This window comes from Urtica dioica, chromosome 4 (genome assembly GCF_054948205.1).
Source record: "Urtica dioica subsp. dioica isolate 48M chromosome 4, U.dioica_male_clone48M_v1_H2, whole genome shotgun sequence".
NCBI classification, from domain to species: domain Eukaryota; kingdom Viridiplantae; phylum Streptophyta; class Magnoliopsida; order Rosales; family Urticaceae; genus Urtica; species Urtica dioica.
The window spans coordinates 10,354,227-10,376,219 of NC_142759.1; the positions used below are offsets into that span (position 1 = coordinate 10,354,227).

Below are 21,993 nucleotides of genomic sequence, written 5' to 3' on the forward strand. Positions count from 1 at the left end.
TTAGTCTTCCTTATAAATTATGGTAATTGTTTCCAAATTGTTTACTCTTGGAGCTTTCAGAGGGTTATCTGTGTCTTATAGTAAAGTGATCCGATATGATTGACAATTGACCTTGTATATTTATCTATTGTTTCTCTCATTATAATAACCAGTCATGGAAGTCGGTCAATGGATTTGGGTGTAAAACTAGTCATGATATTTTGAATGGGTGTTCATAAACTATTATTCTTTTTCTTTTACTGAGACTCATTCTTCATCATGTATTAAAAGCACGACAAAACTATGAGTACTCATTTTTTACAAATATGATTTTAACCTTGTTTTTATTTTTCCTCTATTTCCTCATTTCATTTACCTATATTATCATTGAATCAAAACCAGTGTTTAAAAAAACAAACCATCAAACTCGAGATGTTAGTTCACGAAATTTCACATTTTAAATTACTTTTTACAAATTTAAAATTATAAAAAAAATACCAGATTTATTGATATACATATATCTACGAGCTTGTCAATAAATGTTCAAAGAAAAATTTCAGATTTTTTGAAGATTTATTAACAAACACGTAAATAAATCTTCAGAAATTCCCAAATTCTTTGAAGATTTATTGACATCTAAGAATTTGTTGACAAACATGAAATTTCAGATTCTTTGAAGATTTATTAACATCAAACATGTCGATAAATGTTCAAAGAAAAATCCCAGATTTTTTTAAAGATTTATTGATAAACATGTAAATAAATCTTCACATTAGTTTCCTGATTCTGTAAAAATTTATTTAGATCTAAGAATTTATTGATAAGCATGTCAATTAATCCTAAAAAAAATTCTCATATACTTAGCATGTCAACGTGTTAAACAAAAACAACCCCATATTTTTGTTTATGATTTATTGACAACACATGTAAATAAATCTTCACATAAATTCCAAGATTCTTTGAAAATTTATTTGCATCTAAGAATTTATCTCGAAGGCTAGGGGTTTTTTAGAAGGCGATGGGTCTTTGGGATTTCTATTTTTTGTTTTATTGTGAAGGAGAAGAAGAAGGTTACAGAAGAACAAGAAGAAGGATCTCGAGATTGGGGTTGTGTAAAGCGGCGACGTGGTGGTTTTTCACGAGAATAAGAGTGGTTAAGATAATCGTACGCTTTCTTTCTTTTTCTCTTTGTCATTTATCTCTCTACGAATAAAATGAAACAAAGATAGAGAGAAAACAAAAGAAATATTAAATAGAGGGTATATTAAAATTACACACCCTAGGTTCAAATGCTTACTAATTTTTTTTGAAGAACCGTGGGCGGGACCACGGGAAAATATTTTACTAAACTCTCACTTAGGTGGCGGAGGAATACCGTGGTTACATCAAGAGCTAATACCACGGCGATCGTTCACGGTTTCCTCAATAACATTAGGAGGAGCCGATCCCAACCACCGGGCGCCCGAATCGAAATTAAGAGCAAAACTCGCCATATTATGAGCAGCTTTATTACATCCACGAGGGTGATAAAGGAAATCAACATGATTAAATCTAGGACAAAGCAATAAAATATCATCTATGATTGTTCCAAGCTCCGTGGCCGATGAGGCACCCCTCCGGATTGCCGAGATAACTTCGAGGCAATCGGATTGCAAAACAATTTTCAGCCATCCTAAATCTAAAGCAAAAAACATACCTTGGAGAATCGCCGAAGCTTCCGAAGCTTGAGGGGAGAGACCGAGATTAAGCACCGCTATTTCCGAGCCCAACACCTCCCCATTAGAGTCCCGTGCAACCATGTTGAGGCCTATACGTCGTCCTTCGGATCTCACGGCTGCATCCACCGACACCGCTATGGAGTCTTCCGGGGGCGGCACCCACCGGCATGGCGAGCCTTTGGCGCCATCTTCCTTTTCCCGAACTCCCGTTGCCGCTTGTTGATATTCACGAATGTAACCGGCCGACCATTCAAGGAGATCTCCGGGTTCCCAATTCTTCTTCCCCGAGCACACGTTGTTCCTATGATTCCATAGTTCCCACACGACAATAATAAAGAGTTCAAAATCACGTACCTTAAGAGTCGTCGAGGCATGCATGAATAGCCCCACCGTTTCACCGGGCTGGAAATTTTTTACCATATCTTTAAATCCCGTAATTTTCAACACTTTCCTTAACCAAGAACATCCCCAAAACACATGGAAGACCGTCTCCGACCCCATTTCGCACACCGGGCAGCGAGAATCGGGGACAATACGGCGTTTTAAGAGATCGGAGCGGACGGGAATCCACCCACGACAAACACGCCAAATAAAATGTCTAACCTTAGGGGGTACGTTGAGGCTCCAAAGCTTGTTCCACCAAGAAATGTTTCCGGAGGGAGAGGAGGTGCTTGTCGTGACCGTGCTCTCCATTGCCACGCGGTACCCGTTTTTCACCGTATATTCCCCGTCCTTGGAATAGTGCCATCGAAGCTTGTCCGAGCCTCCCCCACGACTCTCCGGGATGCTAAGAATAGCGTCCACATCTTCGGGGTCAAACATAGCCGTAATGAGAGGAATGTTCCACGATCCGGAGACCATCTTGAGCTCGGAGACGCGCATATCTCCCGGAATCAAGGGGTTTTCGGAGAGCTTAAAGGACGGAGGCCGCGGGATCCATCTGTCATCGGTCACCGAAGTATTCTCACCATCTCCAATTCTCCACCTCGATCCCCGAATAACTATTTCCTTACCCCAACACAAGCTCCTCCAAAGAACCGATCCCGACGACTTACAATAGGCCTTGAGTAAATCCTCGTCGGCATAGTAGCGCTCCCGAAACACCCGCCCAACAAGGCTATCCGGCCGTCTTAAGAGTCTCCACACGTTCTTAGCAATGAGCGCTTGGTTGAATCTCCCCACGTCTCGGAAGCTAAGACCACCAACCGACTTGTGGGCCGTGAGCTCCGACCACTTACACTAGTGGATTTTTTTATGTTGTTCCGTATCCCCCCACCAAAATTTTGCAATGGCTTTGTGAAATGCTTACTAATAGAAGTGAAATAAAAAAAGAAATGGGCAGCATTATAACATTTTTAAAATAGTGAATGTTTTGAATACTTTTGAAAATAGTGTTTTTCGAAATTGTAGACAGTTCTCTGAGATTATTTTCCTTATAAAAGAAAATGTAAACATGAAACAAGGTTATTAAATAAAATACAAACATTTAGAAAACTGATTGATTACAACTTAAAAAGTGTAGATGCATTTTTTTTGTTTCTGATTAGTTTCAAAAAAAGCAATATCACATACCATTTTTAAAAAAAAAGGTGCTCTACTTAATTAGTCTTTTTTAAATTTAGAATTGTGAAATAGCAAAAGTTTTAATAATATTTGATAATTAGCCAATCTTTGATACAAGAAGACAAAATTACCCTTATTTTTTTCCCTAATTCCTTACTAAAAATAAATGGAATGAAAACAATTTATCTATACCTAAATACTCTCTCTCTCTCTCTCTCTCTCTCTCTCTCTCTCTCTCTCTCTCTCTCTCTCTCTTTTCGTCACATTTTTAGCCATGACGGAGGTTAATAAAACAGTGTCACAGTTAATAGTCGATAATAACTGTTAATTAGTTTTGAATCATAAACCTATTAGCAGTTATTATCGATTATAACTGAAGCGAAAACCTATTACCAGTTATTATTGGTTATTAAGTGCGTTTTAAATACTTTTTACCTTTGTTCATGGCTAAAAATGTGACGGAAAGAGAGAGAGAGAGAGAGAGAGAGAGAGAGAGAGAGAGAGAGAGAGAGAGATTCTAACAATTAGGGATTTTGAATAATAGATTGAGTTTTTAATTTCGAAAATAAATTCTAATTATGGTATAAATCATGTGCCGAGTCAGCCTGTTGGCTATTTGTTTGATGCTTTCTAAACCTTTGGCTATAATAAAAAAAAATCTTCCTTGCAGATTTTGGTAATGTGAACATTGAATAATATTCATATCAATTTCCCAATTATAATTAACTACGCCAAATAAAATATCCCAAATTTTGTTTATATTAAAACATTTTCCTAAAAAAGGTCCTACAGTAGAAGAAGTTCGCTTTTGTTCACGATCTTTTACTTGAACCTATTCATTATTTTAGAAAGAAATGAAACTAATTAGCTAAGTTTTCAGAGAAAATAATAGACGGTGAGAAGATATTCCTCAACGAGTATTTCTTATCAATCTTTCATTATCTTACAAATGAAATTGTATCCTTGTCTTTGGTTTAAAGGAAGGAACAATCATGTAAGTCGTTGAGTTTGCATTAAATAAATAAAAATAAAATTACTCTGTTTCCAAGTTTGTGATTTCCCCAATTGGAGCAACACAAAACCGACTAGATTTCTTATCAACTCGAATGAAAAATTTCATTTTCAATATTAAATAACTAGTTGTCCTGTAACTATCCCTGACTAAAAAAGTGTCGTAAAACATCAAATTCTCAATGTTCGTGTAGTCGATCAACATTGCTGTGAGTAGAATTGTCACCCTCACTCCCATTGAATGTGTTTTATCCATTATAATGAGCTCTTCATTTATGCCTATATTTTCTATAGGATCACCAAGACTTTAAGACGTTTTATTGATTTGCTTAGCCCACACCTGTATTCTAATATCCCGAAAACGAAGAGTGACTTGAACCACCATGATTGATCATGTACAACAACATATATATTTTTATTAGAAGTTCATGCTTCAAATGATAAAGCAGCACACATTTTCACGTGGAAATTAAGATTTGTAGCCTCTAAGGCCAACTGGTGAATTCAAACACTTTGAAGACAATCTCAATCCCAGTGGGTATTTGCCAAATGAAGAGCAAAACGTTGAGGGCGTTCAAGGCGATGTGAAGACTTCTGGCCGTTTCGTTTCCCTTCTGCATGGATGGCACAAGAGCCGCCGCGGCCGCCCACAAAACTGTGATACCTGTTGTTCACCGCAAAACTGATAAGTGAGATTCATTCACACTTATCTATGACTCTTAGATGAGAATCGGAACTTGTTCTTAGTGTTTTTTTTATGTTATTTTGTAGTTTTATTATGTTTTCAGGCTAAGAGAGTGAGAGAAGGCTGTGGTGCGAAAACGGGCTGAATCGGAGCTAAATCGAGGAAGTTATGGCCATTTGAAGTCAAGTCAACAAAAGTCAACGACAGTCAACAAAGGAGTCAACGTTTCAAGTTTGGCGCGCCGCTCCCTGTGCTTAAAGTTTACACCGAGAGCTCGAGAAGACGACGCGCGAGTGAGGCGCGACGCGCCTTCAGGATTTTACGAGTGGCGCGGCGCGCCTGTTATGTGGCGCGTCGTGCCTATTACTTTTCAGTGTTTTTTGGAGCTCGTCTTTTAAATCATTTTTTGCCCTTGGATCTCATCCAATGGTCCATATTTGCTCCGAAAAGCTCTCTTAAACCCTCATATACACTTTTTCAAAGAGACATATACCATCTTTATCATAGAACACTTTTTACTTTTGTTTGAAAAACTTGAGAGAGAAAGTTAGAGAGAGAAAAGCTAGAGTTTGATTCTCATTTTATTCTTGAGCTTGAGAGTGAAGAAGAAGAGGGAGAAGTGACAACCTCCATCGTCTTCATCATCTCCATTTGTTCATCTTTAACTCTATCTCTTTTATTTCTTGTTCTTGACTTATTTACTTCATTTATTGCTTTGTTGAACATCTTTTAAGCTTTCAAGTATTCTATTTGAGTTTTTGTTGATTACCTTTATTTCTTGAGCATTGAATATTGTGATCTTAACTTTATTGCTAAGTGGAATATTGAAGTATTGCTTTAGTTCAATGAAAGCTTTATTTGGTTGTGGAGATTAGCATTCAATGTCTTGTTTCTTTATTGCTTTACTTCTTTTACTTATTTCAATTTTACTTTGTTTATTCTTAATCATGAGTAGCTAAGTTGGTTTGGGGTGCGATGTAGTTGAGTAGTTGAGTTGGTTGGTCAAACCTTTGGATTAGATTTATGCTTCATGGTTGGGTTGAGAGTGAAATTCTATGGATATGGGGTGTGTGTTAGCGCTAACCAGAGTAGCTACCTAGTTAGTGAATCTTGTTTCTTTATTACTTTACTTCTTTTACTTATTTCAATTTTATTTTGTTTATTCTTAATCATGAGTAGCTAAGTTGGTTTGAGGTGCGATGTAGTTGAGTTGGTTGGTTAAACCTTTGGATTAGATTTATGCTTCATGGTTGGGTTGAGAGTGAAATTCTATGGATATGGGGTGTGAGTTAGCGCTAACTAGAGTAGTTACCTAGTTAGTGAATCTTAGACAAGTTTAGACACCGAGAGGTAGTAAACGAGTGAGATCTACCCATCCCATCTTTAGCCTTCATAGAGCTATAGAAAGACTAGGGATAGATGTAGTTGATTGAAATCCCGGACTAAATGCGGTTTTGTGTTTTAATAGAACCCAAACCGAGAACCGAGATGTTTAAGTTCGACACAGCTAGATTCCTAAAGACTCGAGAGAGATTAATGAATGTTATAGGAGTGATTGAGACTAAGTTTTAACACTCTAAACCCGAGTTTAAAATCGTACCATGACCAACCGACTCGATGAAATAACAAAGTCGTGCCCCTTCCTTTTTAACTTGTGTTTAAATCTTGTTTAATCGCTTTTGTTTACATTTCATTTTGTTCTCAAAACAATAAAAAAAAAAAAAAAAAAAAAAAAAACCTTTTTTATATTTCCATAACTCGAGAAAGAAAGCTAGTGAGTTTGCTTCGGAAATAGTCTAGAGTCCTTGTGGGATCGATATCCGTGCTTTTGCACTCTATTACTTGACAACACGTTCGCTTGTGTTGTGTAGATTTTTCTTTAGTTAAGAAAATTCTCATCAAAAACACAAACGTCAATTGTCATCTTCACAAGATCTCATCTTTTAGGCTCAAAATTAAGGGTGCTATAGCTAAATAATGAACTAGATTTCAAATCTTTTGACCCTGTAATTTAAATTGCTTATATACAATGACATAATCGAATCCGTGTCTATCTTTTCTTGACGAAACTTAAGGTTGTGTTTGGTAGTTAACTCAAAAAGTTTTTTGTTTTCTGTTTTCTAATTTTTGTAGTTGTATTGAAAAACTGTTTTGTAGTTGTTTTCAAAAAGATGTTTGGTACAGTTTTCATTTTTGTTTTTGAGAAAGTGAAAAAACTGAAAAAAGTGTTTGGTATAGTTTTCATTTTTGTTTTTGAAAGAATGAAAAGAGAAGATGAGGAGAAAGATGAGAGAAGAGAAGAAAATTTTTTTCAAAAACACATTTTATTTGTTTTCAGTTTTCTTTACTTTTTTCCAAAACAACTTCAAAATTTTTTGAAATTTTTTTCCAAAAACACCTAACCAAACATGTTTTCAATTTTGGTTTTCAATTTTTTCAACCCAAAAACTAGAAAACAGTTTTTGAGTGAAGAAACAAACATCACCTAAACTTTTTGCTAGTTTGTTGAAAGCTTAATCTTTAGGAATTTTGATGATCAGTTAGTTTCAAATGGTTATTTTGTAACATTACCTGCTCCGGCGAATAAATGAGGGCCCGGGAAGAGCTTTCCGGTCCGAAGCCATGTGTTGACTCCGCCGCCGACAGCCTCGAGAACTCCAAAGCCGAGCAGTATCGAACCCGCGTTGAAGTGCCTGTCCTTGAAAGACCCTTTCAACAACACTTTCCTCTCCTGAGGAGTCAAGAAGAAACCAGCACATGAGTTTTAAGAGCCAAAACACAAATGTCACCTTCCCAATTCCACACATGAATCATGAACGAGTTAAGTACCATCGATTCCGACTCAAATCAGTTGACAGGAAAACGAGTAAATTACTTAACATGTCATATTCACTAATTAACATCTAGTTTCTCAAGACACGACCTCTTGGGGTGACTCAATTGAGGTTTTGCTGGACTTGATATGAGTACAATAATTCATCTCAAAGCTAATTAGCAGTTACTGTTGTATTGATGATCAACGACCTGATAAATATATTATTGTCAAACCCTCTCAACCTGACTAAAAAAAAGGAAAAGGCGTGACCTCAGTGAGCTGCTGAATCTGGGCCTCAACCGGAGACGGCGGCGATTGGACAGCCGTTCCATCAGGAGCCACCGGAGCGGGGTTGAGTTGCTTCTTGAGGTCGTTGATGTCGTTTTGAATAGTCCTGACTCTCCTCCACTGCCACCCCAAATAGCCAGCCCACAATGTGTAGACGAACAAGCTTCCCATCACGATCGGGTGGATCAGAGCGAACGCCCTTCCCTCCAGTATCCCCAATTCCCCGCCCACCGCCGCCGCATTCTGTTCAACACACGACACTCGGTCGGTCAGTCGGCTAAGATACGATTAAAAAAAAAAAAAGAGGAGAAAATAATTAAGACTCTGAATTTGCCTCCGGGTGAATGAGGAACGGCAATGCGGTGAGGGCAGCGAGAGGAAGAGAGGAAGAAAAAGAAGAATAAGAGTCGAGGCTTTCGGAGACGAGGCTCTGTAAGCGGACTGAGGATTTGAGTAGGAATGGGTTCGGGAGTTTGGGTTTTGAGGAGGCTGTTGTTGTTTGGTTTGGTTTGTGTGAGAGGCTTGGGAGTTTCATCAGGCTCAGTGTGGCTGCCATGCTCTTTGCTTCTCCCAGAGAGAGAGAGAGAGAGAGGATAACTTCTGCTTAGTGACTTCTTCTAGTGGCTATCAATTGACAAGGGACAATGTAGGATTGCTTTGCTTCTTCTGATTAATATATAAGTTTTTTTTTTTTTCTTTTTAACCGTTGTTGGTTGAGGAATTGAATAGCACGTGTTTTTGTGACGGGACTAAGATTTAATAAAAATGGACCCCATTATACACTTTTGTAGAAGAAGCACGAGTGATCTGGAGAACTCCTAAGAAGCCTTGGTAATTGGAGTGTTGGGGAGAGTGGATAGGACCCCTAGGTAATACTTGCCCTCAATTTGAGGCTGCTTGGCGAATCCAGTTTTTTTTAGTTCAACAATACTTAAAGAGAGATGCTATTTAGCCTTGTAGTGCGCATAATCTAACATTCAGTCAACATGGTACACCTTTAAGATGCCGTATCATCACACTTACCATTTATTTATAAAAAAATTGGTTAAGTAAGCCACCTAAACTATAGGAATTGTAAATTAGTCAATATTTGGTAAATACTTTGTAAATAACCAACTTGCATACGTGTCAACCTATTAACTACATTTTTTTACATGTTTGGCTGAGTTAAATAAGTCTTTTATTAATCTGTTAATAAGTTTTTTTTTTTTTTTTTTTTTTTTTTTAGGGAAGAAGCTTTCATTGAAAATCACAGTAAGAACCGAATGTCTTTTTGGATACAAGGATAAAGCCACGCAGGGCATTCAGCAAACGGAAAACCGGAGAAACAATTTAAACGAGTCTTGGCCACACAGTTAGCAGCCCCGTTGCAGCCTCTCGGGATCCACTTGCACAGCCCCGGCGTTCCGAACCTCTTGGAGAGCTCAATAATGTCATGAATAATCGGCCCTTGCAGCCCGTTGACTAGCTCTCCCGACACCAGCTGAGACGCACGCAAACAATCGGTCTCGACGGAGGACACTCGCCACCCCTTGGCAAGGGCTAGGCCAAGCCCCCACCGGAGTGCCACACACTCAGCTGTCAAGGCTGAGTTGACGTAGCCAATCGAGGAGGCCGCCCCACCAATCACCTCGCCTTCATGGTTCCGAACAACCCCGCCCACTGCAGCAGCGCCGAAGCGCGCATCCCACGCCGCGTCGATGTTGAGTTTGAGATCTCCTAGGCTCGAGCCAATCCACGTCTTCAGCTGCGACGGCCTTACATATCCCCGGGCGCCTCCAAGCTCACCACCCCCTTCCGAAAGCTCGTGAACCGGTTAGCCATGTCATCGACCCATGCTTCCGGCGCCTTAACCATATTCTCGAACAGCCTGAGATTCCGGTCGGACCACGCAACCCAAACCAACCCGCAAAAGAGTTCGAGGTCACTCTCCGACAAGCTCCCCATCGCACACAAACAAATATCCCGGAATGGCATCGCCCCCGCTTTCTCGACCCATTTTTGGAGCAGCGAGCTCCTTCAAATGGCATATGCGTGTTCACACTCCCAAAGCGCGTGGAGAGCGTTCTCCGGGAGCGCTCCACAAAAAGCACAAAAAGGGAGGCAATCAACCCCTCTTCTCCTCAGACAGCCGTAGGTCGGGAGAGCTTCAAACCACGCTCTCCAAACCACATGTTTCACCTTCGGCGGGATTTGGAGGCCCCACATCCTCTTCCACCATCAGGGCTCCTCACTGGCCGAACAAGATGGCTCCCGGCACAGCCCAGATCTCGCAAGATGATAGCCGGAGCGCACTGAATAGTTTCCATCTTCTTCAAAGTGCCAAACAAGCCTATCTCGAGAGCACTCTTCTCCAAGCGGAATCTTCACTATTTGCTTGGCGTCATAGGGGAGGAAGATAGCCTCAATAATATCATGGTTCCACCGGCCTTCCTTCATCAGATCAGCCACTCGCCAAGGAAACCCGTCATCCGGCTCCTCCGAGATCACTGAGAGGGCCCCCGCTCTCGGGATCCAAGGCTGCGAAAAGGCTCTGAAATTACCTTCCCCGACTTGCCATCGGATTCCTTGTCGGACAAGGTCACGCCCCCAACACAAGCTCTTGCACAAGAATGAGAAGTGACTTTGACAAGCGAAATCAATCACCGATCCAAAAGGGAAGTATTTAGCTTTGAGAATCCGGGCCATCAAGCATTTCGGGTGTTGGATTATGCGCCACGTGAGGCGACCGATGAGCGCTCGGTTGAAGTCGCCAAGATCCTTGAAACCCAAACCTCCATCTCCTTTAGGCCTAGCGATGAGCTCCCATCGTTTCCAAAAAATCTTCCGCTTATCCTCCGAGCCTCCCCACCAAAACCGGGCTATAAGACCATGGAGGTCATTGATGACGGTGGATGGAATTTTGAAGAGGCTCATCATATACGTGGGGATCGCTTGGACTACCGCCTTCACAAGGACCTCACGGCCTCCCGCCGAAAAGATCCTAGCACGCCACGCCCGGAGCTGCTTGTGCACACGGCTTGTAAGAGTGCTAAACACCGCCATCTTGTTCCTTCCCACGTGAGTCGGAAGCCCGAGGTAGCTTTCAAGCTCCTCCACCAAGGAAACACCGATAATATTGGAGAGTAGGGCAGCCTCGACCACCGATGTATTACGGGAGCAACACATTAATCTGTTAATAAGTTAACTTGGCTATTTACAAGAAATTAACCAAATGTGGGTTATATCTCAATTCACTATAACCGTGTGGCTATATAACTTAATAACCTTTTATTTATTTATATTACTTTCTCTCTCTTTATTAACTTCCTCGCTTTTTTATATTAGGTCTAATTCATCATTCATTTAACGGACACGACTACTTGTCTTTTTATATTAAGTCTAATTCACCATCTGTTTATTCGAGCAAAAAAAAATCGCCATCTCTGTTTAAAATTTAAATTCATTTAAAGAATAGTAAAAAAAAAAGAACTAGAGAATCAAGCGAAACATAAAACTTTTTCAGCGTTGTGGGTCGTCACAATGCATATGATTAGCTTCTTCGTTGTGGACAGAGGACGAAGACTAAATGTCGGTAATGTTGGTGACCATAGTCTTGGAGTGGCTCTGACGTCAAGGAGAGGACATCGTCGGGGTTGCGGCAGCAACCGGTTGATGGTGATGATACTTGACGGCGGTATATATGCTTTTGAAAATGCTCCATCCTTTCACGGATCAATTTCGTCTTCTCTGATGAGGTCTTCATCTTCTCCGGTAATTTAAGTTATTTTATTCTATTTATTGCCATTCATATTACAGGTGCAATATTTAAAATACTGACGATATATCCCGATATATCCATGACATCAAGGAAAAATGGGAAGTTCGGTAAAAAAAATTACTATAACAGTTTAAATATCGTTTTATTCCCAAAATACCGTTTTTTATAAAAAAAAAATAAGAAAAATAAAAATAAAAAATAAATTTACTATAAGAGCCAAAACAGAAACGTTATTCCTGAAATACCAATTTTTATAGCTCTAAACAGGCCCAAAATTTAAACTTAGAGTTCTTGGGAGGATGAAGACCCATTGTTGCTTATTAAAATTCATAGAACCACATAGGTTTATTTGGAGTGATTTCTTAAAAAAATTTAATTTCACAATAAGGTGAACTTTATTTGTCAGCTAAATAACATCAAAGATTTTTTTTATTTTTTATTAATATTTTTGAATTTCATTGTTTCAAGTTAAAATCAAGTGGTTCAAAATTCAAATAAATGTTATGTATTATAGATATAAATATATTTATATATAGATATGATATATATATATATATGTCTATTTAAAATATAATTATTATATGTACCATTAAATTATATATACATAATATCTATTTTTATAGGATTTTTGTCGATATATCCGTCGTTAGTCGATATATCATTGATATATCATCGGTAGTCGGTGTTGAAATTGTTATAAGATATCCGTCGATACTCGATATATCAGTCAAATCAAAACTTCGGTATCGGTATCGGTATCGATATTTTAATTCTTGAACAGGTGTACGTAGCAAAGGAAATTAATGAGGAGAGAATTTTTTTGGTATAGGATGTGTTTGGCTTAGCTTATTAAGTGTGTTCTTACCTTTTTCTAAAAGCTCAACTGTTTTAAAGTGTTTGATAAAAATGGATTTTTGTAAAAGTTGAAAAGTGTTTTTGCAAAATATAGAAAAAATTGAAAAACTAAATTTTCATAGCTTCTGAGAAAAACGGTTTTTTTTTTTTTCAAAAGCGTAAAATTAAAAACGCTTTTTTAAAAAAGCAAAGTTATATAATGTCCACATGTCATGTGACACGTCAGCTCGTGAAATTAGCCTGAATAGAAACTCCGAGATAGTTAGCATTTTTCGTACTTATATCATATGCTATATATATCAAAGATTTCATTGTTTGGCGAATCTCGTGGGCTAATCGTTCGGCCCTCTTTTTTATAGGTTTTAGGCCGACTCGATTTTTTTTTTAAAAGACTCGGGGCAAACTGGGCTTGTTGAAGGGCATGGGGTGGGCTTACGATATAGGCCCTCAAGCGCGGCCTGGCCCATGCCCTTATAAAATCCCAACTCAGGCCTGGCCCGGGTCCTAATTAGGCTCGGTTCGTGCCCAACCTTTTTTTAAATAAAATAACTATTTTTTTTTGTTTAAATTTTATGATTTTATGTTTAAAAGTAATTGTGACGCATAAACTCAAATTTATTTTTAATGATATAAATATTTTTGACAAAAATATTTGTTGTTTTGATTAAAAGTGTATATTTTAAATTTCTAAAATATTTATTTTTATGATTATATCATGGGTTTTTTAAGGCCCAACTTAGAACATTTTTAAGCCCGGTCCTCGGCCCCGAGGGTCGAGGGTTTGGTTCTGGGTTGAATTTAAGATCTTATTCATTAGTAATCATTATCATTTATTAGGAGCAAAAAATACGTATGAAATTAAAAAATAAAAAACAGTGGAAAATACTCTAATAACTATTTTAAAGTAAATAAAGTTCGGTGAAATAATAGCAAAATGAAGTAATTATATGTGTTTATATAGTAGTTATGTCATATCCTTATGAATATATATATATATATATATATATATATATATATAAAAAAATAAAAATAAAAATAAAAATCTATCATTGACCCTCATCTTTATACTTAAAAAAAAATTAACCTCTCATTTCTCAAAAACTCTCAAAATGATCCTGATTAGAAAGATTTTGATATTGTTCGTCTGGATGGAGATGATGGTCGACGGAGTGATGGACGGAGGAGCAATAGCCATAAAAATAGTATATGGTTATTGTGTGTTGTTAATTGGGCCGGGCCGCCCGTGGGCCAACGTCCGGCCCTCCTTTTTAGTAATTTGGGGCTGACACGACCATTTTTAGAAAAAATTTCGACCGAAGTGGGCTTGTTGAAGGGCCTGGGCTGAGCTTAGAGTATAGGCCCTCAAGCCCGGCCCGGACCCAATCCGAGCTTGACCCGAGCCTTAATTAGGTCCGATTTGGGTCCAACCCTTTTTAAATGAAATAACTATTTTATTTTTGTCTAAAATTTATGATTTTATGTTTAAAAAGTACTTTTGACATATAAACTCAATTTTATTTCAAATGATATAAATGTTTTTTACCAAATTTTTTGTTATTTTGATTAAAAGTGTATTTTTTTAATGGGCGGGCTAGGTATCTAGCCCAAACAGCCCATATTTTAATATTATAGTCCAACTATTAACATATTTAGGAAAGTAATCAATTTGTTATAATAACATTCCAATATTCCAAGAATACCCTTAAGAGTTATTATTAATAACTGTCGGAATAAATAATATTAACAGTAACAAGAAAAATAGTAAATCTCATTACCCGTAGCAAGAACAACAGTAAATCTTATTAAATATAACAAGAACATCAATAAATCTTGTTAACTTTCATCTCCGACGCCGGAATCTGAGTTTTCATCAAAGTTTCAAACGGTGAAATCTCAACCCTACCATCAAACGGTCGGATCTGTGTAGCCGCATGACTCGCTAATGTTCGAGATCGTTTCCGGATGAGATTGTCACGGTTAATCGAATTAATCTTCACAGTAAATTTGATTAACTATCACAGTTAATATGCAGAATTGAACTTGCGACCTTCGAACGGCCGGATCGGCGCAACCGCGAGAATTGCCGATGTTCGAAATCGTTTTCGGAAGAAGTTCGTCATAGTTAATCAGATTAACTGTGACAGTTAATCTGATTAACAGTGACAGACAGTTAATCAGATTTAATTGTGACCGTTAATCCGATTTACTGTCGAACGAAAAACTCTAGAATCTGAAATCGCACTTCCACCGCCGCGTGTGCTGGCCCTGCCTCTGTCGCCTTCGAGTTCGACACGCGATTTAACTCCGAATTCGGCGACCCGAGCGACAACCATGTCAGAATCAACTTCGGAACCACCAGTGAGGAAAATCGGTGCGAGCTTCTCCGGAAGGGACACAAGGCGGTGGCGACCGAGTCCGAAGCTCCTTCTTCGTCGCCGGCGATGGCGAATCTCCGACGAAGATCCGATGGATCGCAGAGGAAGATTGTGGTGTGGTGTTTGGGTGTGGGTGTGGGTGTGGTGTTTGGGTGTTTGGGTGTGGGAGAGAATAGTATTTTTGGGACTTTAATTAATATTGATTATCTTTTAAAATAAATTGATAGTTTGACTACTATTTTAATCTCCCCTCTTAATAGATGGAGATACTAATAAATCTCTTTTTCAATTTTAAAATATTTATTTATTATATTTTTATGATGATAACTTGGGATATTTATTTACACAACTTAATTGTAAAAGATAAAGTAAACTAGCCAAAACCCCTAACATCAAAGGCAACACACACAAATTCAAGAAGAAAAAGAAATCTATTTATAATCTTAAAAATAACATCCTCTCTATAGAATCCACCACAAGAAACAATAGTAAATATCAACAACACACGACAAAGGTCGCAGCGGAATGGGCCACAAAGCCGAAGGAGGTAGAGGGGGAGGACGACTGCGGCGGGGGAATCCGGCGAGAGTAGCGTTATGTGCTGGAAATCAGTGTCTCCCACTAAGTCAGAGAATACCAAAGGAAAAAAAAAACATGTTTCTTTGTTGAGATAAAAAGAAGAAGATGTGAGAGAAAATAAATCTACAATGTTGTTTCTACTTATTAATGTAAAATTAAAACAAGAGATTATGAATAAGTGCAAATGTGATGGAAAGGAGGGTGACTTACGCGTCACGGATAAACATGCTGTCTGTATTAGCACCAACAATGACCACATTAGTCCCTCTATTGGACCCCGATTAATTTTTTTTGTTAAAGGAACCCCAATCAATGTTTGTGATATTTATATATTAAACACCGAAAATTAAGAATTTATAATCTTGGGTGACGTCGGCATAAAAAATATCTTTTTTCTTGCGTACAATTACACGCACACTTTATTTAAAATATAAACTACACTCACACACACACACACACACATATATATATATATATATATATATATATGTATATGTATATATAAAATTACACAAACACTCACTTTATTACACCATTCTTTTTCTTATTGTTAAAACTGTTTCCAAAATTTAAGGTTGTTTATTGTGTGTAAAAAAAATAGGGCTTTTGTTGCACATTTCATTTGGAGGGCTTCAATATACTAAAATTTCCAGCTTAAATTTTTCTTCTTCTTAATTCTGTTATGTATTAGTACAAATAAAACCAGAAAAAGGGACAAAATAGCGTTTCTAAATTAATTGATTAGAAAAAATAGTTAAAATTTCATGTTATAAGGAAAACTTAAGTCTTAAGTTTATTTAGCAAAACAGACCAAAGTTAATATTGTATATTAAACATAGAGCCTTTTAAATAACGAACAATTAGCAAACTAACCACCTAAGACTAGATAAATTTTTAATTAGTTAACGTTTAGATAATAATCAACGTTTTGGCATGGGTTTTCAGCTAATTTACGTGTGTAAATATTTGGTCTTAACTATTTACAAAAAATTACAAATAATGCTATATATTTAATGGACCATTTAAATAAATTATAAAAAGAGAGATAAAATATTTAACCAGAATATAAAATTGATATACACGAATATATATATATATATATATATATATATATATATATATATATATTATCTATCATGTTTTCAAATTTTTTTTATTGGTTTTTAACTTGGTTAATTTTAGAAAATTTTATTTATTTTGTGATTTTATTAATTTCAAGTGGCAAAAAAAAGTTATTAGAACCCAAAAGAGCAAACATAATAAAATATTCATGATCGTTGTGTCATATAAAAAGTAAGGCTGTCCATTTTGGACAATTTCAATTGTGTCTCAAGTCTCTCAACTATCGAGTTGATATATATACATATATATGTATATATGCGCGCACACACACACACAACTGAGAATTATCATTGGGATCATTATTTTATTCTTATTTTATTTTCCTAATTGATCGATTCCAGTTATGAGTAGACGTACGACGACTATTGATGTTTTGGAATATAGTTTGGGTTTGGTATTAGGCAGTCAACAGTTTTATCTAAAAAGTCTATGCAAATTTATTTCGTTCACCCTTACAATTAGGGGAAAGGTTAGCACAAAAACACTAGTTTCGTTGGTTGTTGGCTTTTCACTCAGAAGAAATATACATGAAGTATATACGAATATTTTATACAATACCGTTATCATATTAAACATTAAAACAAAAGCACTATAGTTAAATAGAAACTATAGTTGAAATTGTGTATATGTGTATATAGATATATATATATATATATATATATATATTTGTGAAGTTGAAATTGTATTTTAGACAATGTTTAGTTAATAATTAGAAATTATCCACTCTAATTATTAAGTGATCAAAAGAATTAAAAATTCCGTTTAACCGATTTTAATTTAAAAAATAAATAAAATAGTAACATCAATTTACTAATGATTATTAAAAAAAAATTGGCTACGTAAGCCACATAAACTATAGGAATTGTAAATTAGCCAACCTTTGGTAAATACTTTGTAAATAGCCAACTTGCATACGTGGCAGCCTATTAACTACCTAAAATATATGTTTGGCTGTGTTAAATAAGTCTTTTATTAATCTGTTAATAAGTTTACTTGGCTATTTACAAGAAATTAACCAAAGGTGGGCTATATCTCAATTCACTATATTCATGTGGCTATATAACTTAATAACTCATGATTATTACCGATTGTTAAATATATGTAATGTAGAAATCAAAATGTTACTGGAGAAAACAAAAAAAATTAATAATCATTATTACCGGTTAACAGTTATCATCTATAGACGGTTTACAAAAGAAAAAATCAAAACCCAAAATGTTACTGGACAAATTCATAAATTTATTAAAATTATTTTCGATTATTAACTTTACACATTTCGAAAGGTAAAAAATACTGAAAACCCATTTTTAGCAAACGCTCTAAAAAATTCTCAAATCTAAAACTCTAACATTAGTTATTTTCATTGACACTCGTATGCACGGGGAAAGAGGCAGAATGAGCCCTTTCATTTGGAAAATATTGAAGAAAATCTATGTAAATAAAATATATAATTGGAAACAAATTAAATATTGATTATTAATTAGTTCAATGAAAATTCGATTTCAAATTTTAAATAAATAAAATTGTGTTCAAAATCGTAAGGCTAAAACTGGGATAAACGTTGATAAATTGACAAACTATGCAATCTTAATTTATTCTTTGAAAACTATGCAATCTTAATTTATTCTCTGATTTCGTAAGTGAGTTTGAATGAATTCCCTATATTCATCCCAAAACCAATATACTTTCTAAAATGTTGCTCGAAATATATGTACACTTTCTAGAAAGTGAAAATCGATTTCCTTTTGTTTGTATATATGAAGTGAGGATTATGCGGTTGATTTATTAACAATTAACTAACCGATATTTTTTAATAATTTAATTTTACATCATACATTATATATATCATCAATTACGTTGACTATTTTAGCACAATTTACAAGATATAATATTCAAACGTCAATATTGCATTTTCAAAAGATTGAACTCTCGCTCTCTCGTAGAGGTCACCTGACATGTAGGAGATCTTGTCACTCAAACTAAGTCATTGGAGATCGATTAGCCGAATACACATGTAGAAAATCAATGTTGTTCACTAATTAATTGCGAAATACATAACTGTAGTCAACGATGTGAACAAATAATTTGTATTTTACACATTATTTTTCCACTCGAAAAATAAACTGTACAAGTACAAACTAAGGGGGAAAACTTACCATTTTAGTAGTCAATTGGTCAAAAACTATTTCAACCATAGGAGGACTACGGTTTGTTTGTTTTTATTTTTTTATTTCTTATATATATTTTAAATGGTCTTTTACTAGCACACCAGGGACCAGAAATCGTATCAACCCAAAATTTGAGTTTCTTCTGTGTTGATATATTTCATACCGAAAATTACGTTTCTATTTTGGTTCCGCACAAGTTAAGTATAAACCTAATTGCATCCAGAACTTAGTTTAAAACCCAAGTAATATTTTACCACACCCTCATCTTGTCGTTTGCATATGTTTTTCATGAAAACTTTTGCACGCCATTCAGTTTGATTCAAATATCATTATTAAATATCGTATCTCAAAAAATATTTAATTGGTTTAAAAAAAAAATTGGTACTTATTTTTAGACTTCAAACGCATTATTATGGGTATAATTCCCTAAGAAAGCTCATTATATGATTGATGATACCCAAAACTAATAATGTTAAATCAACCAGCCGCCCAATGTATAGCAGGATTGATCTTTTTTTTAATTGCAATTATGAGCATATTCCTCACTAATTAGATAATAAAGAAAGCCCTTACCACATTCCCTCCACTCTAATTCATTAATTAAATTAAAAAGAAATCAAGTTGAAATGTTTATTTCACTATGCATTGGTTTGATACCCCCACGACCGATCCAGTGTTAAATCAGATGTCAAGGCCGAATCTATATATTCTTAACCAAATAATGAAAAAACAAAAATGATAACAAATCTTATTTTATACCTAATATTTAATAAAGAAAACTATAATTTCTTTTCTTTTCACATTTTTCTTCAGTAATTTTCACCTTCTTATTCAGACTTCAGAGCATTTGATGACCCCCATAAATAATATAATAAATAAATAAAAATGAAAAATAGCTTAGCCTAGCCGTCTCTGAACCCGAATTAAATATTCCATTAACTCTCATCATAAAAACCCATCCCGTAGTATCTCCCACATTATTCTGAATTCGTTTCTTCTTTAAATTCTTGATATCCTCGTTCGAAATGTTTTACTCTTCCAAACGAAGGAAAAAATAAAGAACTAAAGATGAATCCAATATTCTTCTCTAGTTAGGTATACAAATAACATAGCAGGCAATAACCAGCTGGTGATTTTTCCAGGCGAACAGAGAGACAAATAAAAAAGAAAAAGAGAAAAATGATAAGCTTGGCGTATCTAGTTCCGGTGTGTCTGGGTTTCGTCGTCGCGGCCGTGGCGATTCGAGTGATTTTATACAAAACCGGACTGGTCTACGCGGTGAAGAAATGGTGGGTGGCTATGGAGGACTGCTTCCACGTGTACCAGTTCTTCAAGGTTCCCGAATTCAACGACGACAACATGCAGGAGAATCGCTTCCACCGCCGAGTCATGGAGTATCTCAACTCGCTTCCCTCCGTGGAGGACTCCGACCTGGCCAACCTCGTCGCCGGCAAGAAGTCCGGCGAGATCGTCCTCCGCCTCGACCCGGACCGGAGGTCGGTGGAGGATAGGTTCTTGGGAGCCAGGCTGCTCTGGTCCGGCGACGAGAAAGAGGGAAAGGGACTGGTTCTGAAGATCCGCCGCGGCGACAAGCGGAGGGTCCTCAGGCCGTATCTCCAGCACATTCACAGCGTGGCGGACGAGATCGAGCAGCGGAGGAGAGAGACGAGGCTCTTCGTCGGCGCCGGCGCCGGAGATCGGTGGCGGTCCGTGCCGTTCGACCACCCGTCGACCTTCGAGACGATCGCCATGGATGCGGATTTGAAATCCAGAGTGAAGTCCGATCTGGAGAGCTTCTTGAAGTCGAAGCAGTACTACCACCGCCTCGGAAGGGTCTGGAAGCGGAGCTACCTTCTGTACGGTCCATCGGGGACGGGAAAGACTAGCTTCGCGGCGGCGATGGCGAATTTCCTCTCCTACGACGTCTACGATCTCGACCTCTCTCAGGAATCCGATCTGAGGCTTCTCCTCCTTCGGACGACGCGGCGATCGGTGATCGTGGTGGAGGATCTGGACAGAATCTCCTCGGGAAGATCCGCCGCGGCGGTGCTGGGTCTGATCGACGGCGTTCTGAGCTCCTCCGCGGCGGAGGAGAGAGTGGTCGTGTTCACGGCGAGCGGAAAAGACGGAATTGACCCTGCGATGCTGAGACCGGGTCGGGTTGATGTGCACATCCATTTCCCGCTGTGCGACTTCGGGTCGTTCAAGAGCCTGGCTTCAAGCCACTTGGGGGTCAAGGACCACAAGCTGTTCCCACAAGTGGAGGAGATTTTCATGGCCGGGTCGACCCTGAGCCCCGCTGAGGTGGCGGAGCTCATGATCGCCAACCGGGCCTCCCCGAGCCGGGCCATCAAGACCGTCATCACCGCCCTCCACAACGACCGCAGGATCTCGGCCGTCGATCTCGATCGCCCCGTCCCGCCCCGGGACCTCAAGAAGCTCTATGGATTCCTCAGGCTCAAGAGTGGGAGAAAACTTGACTCCCTTGACTCGGGTTCGGGTCGGAACCAGGGTTGATTTTGTCGTGACGTGGCGGGTGGTTATGAATGGTCAATGTGCCATTGGTTGATGGGAAATGCACAACCACTAAACCAAACTGAGTGAATTATTGGTGGGAAATTGGGGGCGTCGATGGGAAGTCTTGTTTTAATTTTTTTTGTGGATGGATTTTTTTAGATTATGATTATTGTTTTATTTCATTCTTTTCGATTTTGCTGCTACTTCTGTAAATCCGAGGATTATGTTAGCAAAGTAAGCATAAGATAATGCAAGCACTTTTTCTTAGGTTAATTTTTTTTTTTGTAATTATATTTATTTTTTTTCTCAACTTGCAAATGTACATCATTGGAGTTGCTTTAAGGACAAACGAATAGGAATTAATCAAATGAGCAACCAAGGAATGCAATTGTATACGGAAAGGTGATGAAATGAATATATTATGTAATGTATAGGTGATGAGGAGAATGATGAAGATGATAGTAACGTATAGAAAGTGGCATAATTTATCATCGTCACTCAAACGACTAAACCATAGAAAAAAGAGAATGGAACAAGTACACTTTTTAATTTTTAAAG

General features: G+C 37.4%; 3 protein-coding genes across 3 annotated transcripts; 1 reads left to right on the forward strand and 2 right to left on the reverse strand.

Moving 5' to 3' along the window:
* Positions 1-4,658: 4,658 nt before the first annotated feature.
* LOC149400288 (plant/protein) lies at positions 4,659-8,722 on the reverse strand. The gene is made up of 4 exons (XM_089610439.1): positions 8,394-8,722; positions 8,042-8,302; positions 7,528-7,687; positions 4,659-4,935 (listed from the first exon to the last, which is right to left on the reverse strand). Exons 1-4 carry the CDS (start codon positions 8,613-8,615, stop codon positions 4,757-4,759), a joined length of 822 nt encoding a protein of 273 aa, XP_089466565.1. The 5' UTR covers positions 8,616-8,722; the 3' UTR covers positions 4,659-4,756.
* A 586-nt stretch (positions 8,723-9,308) lies between these two features.
* On the reverse strand, positions 9,309-10,006 carry LOC149400289 (uncharacterized). The gene is made up of 2 exons (XM_089610409.1): positions 9,873-10,006; positions 9,309-9,816 (listed from the first exon to the last, which is right to left on the reverse strand). Exons 1-2 carry the CDS (start codon positions 10,004-10,006, stop codon positions 9,309-9,311), a joined length of 642 nt encoding a protein of 213 aa, XP_089466535.1.
* A 9,780-nt stretch (positions 10,007-19,786) lies between these two features.
* LOC149400290 (P-loop containing nucleoside triphosphate hydrolases superfamily protein) lies at positions 19,787-21,715 on the forward strand. The gene has a single exon (XM_089613331.1). It carries the CDS (start codon positions 20,098-20,100, stop codon positions 21,433-21,435), a length of 1,338 nt encoding a protein of 445 aa, XP_089469457.1. The 5' UTR covers positions 19,787-20,097; the 3' UTR covers positions 21,436-21,715.
* Positions 21,716-21,993: the final 278 nt, after the last annotated feature.

Coding starts and splice junctions, on each gene's coding strand:
- LOC149400289 (XM_089610409.1), bottom strand. CDS start 10,006: ATGGGGAGCTTGTCGGAGAGTGACCTCGAACTCTTTTGCGGGTTGGTT. Junction 9,817..9,872: donor GTCGATGACATGGCTAACCG/GTTCACGAGCTT, acceptor GGGATATGTAAG/GCCGTCGCAGCTGAAGACGT.
- LOC149400288 (XM_089610439.1), bottom strand. CDS start 8,615: ATGGCAGCCACACTGAGCCTGATGAAACTCCCAAGCCTCTCACACAAA. Junction 7,688..8,041: donor AGATTCAGCAGCTCACTGAG/GTCACGCCTTTT, acceptor TTGACTCCTCAG/GAGAGGAAAGTGTTGTTGAA. Junction 4,936..7,527: donor TCATTTATTCGCCGGAGCAG/GTAATGTTACAA, acceptor GGTGAACAACAG/GTATCACAGTTTTGTGGGCG.
- LOC149400290 (XM_089613331.1), top strand. CDS start 20,098: ATGATAAGCTTGGCGTATCTAGTTCCGGTGTGTCTGGGTTTCGTCGTC.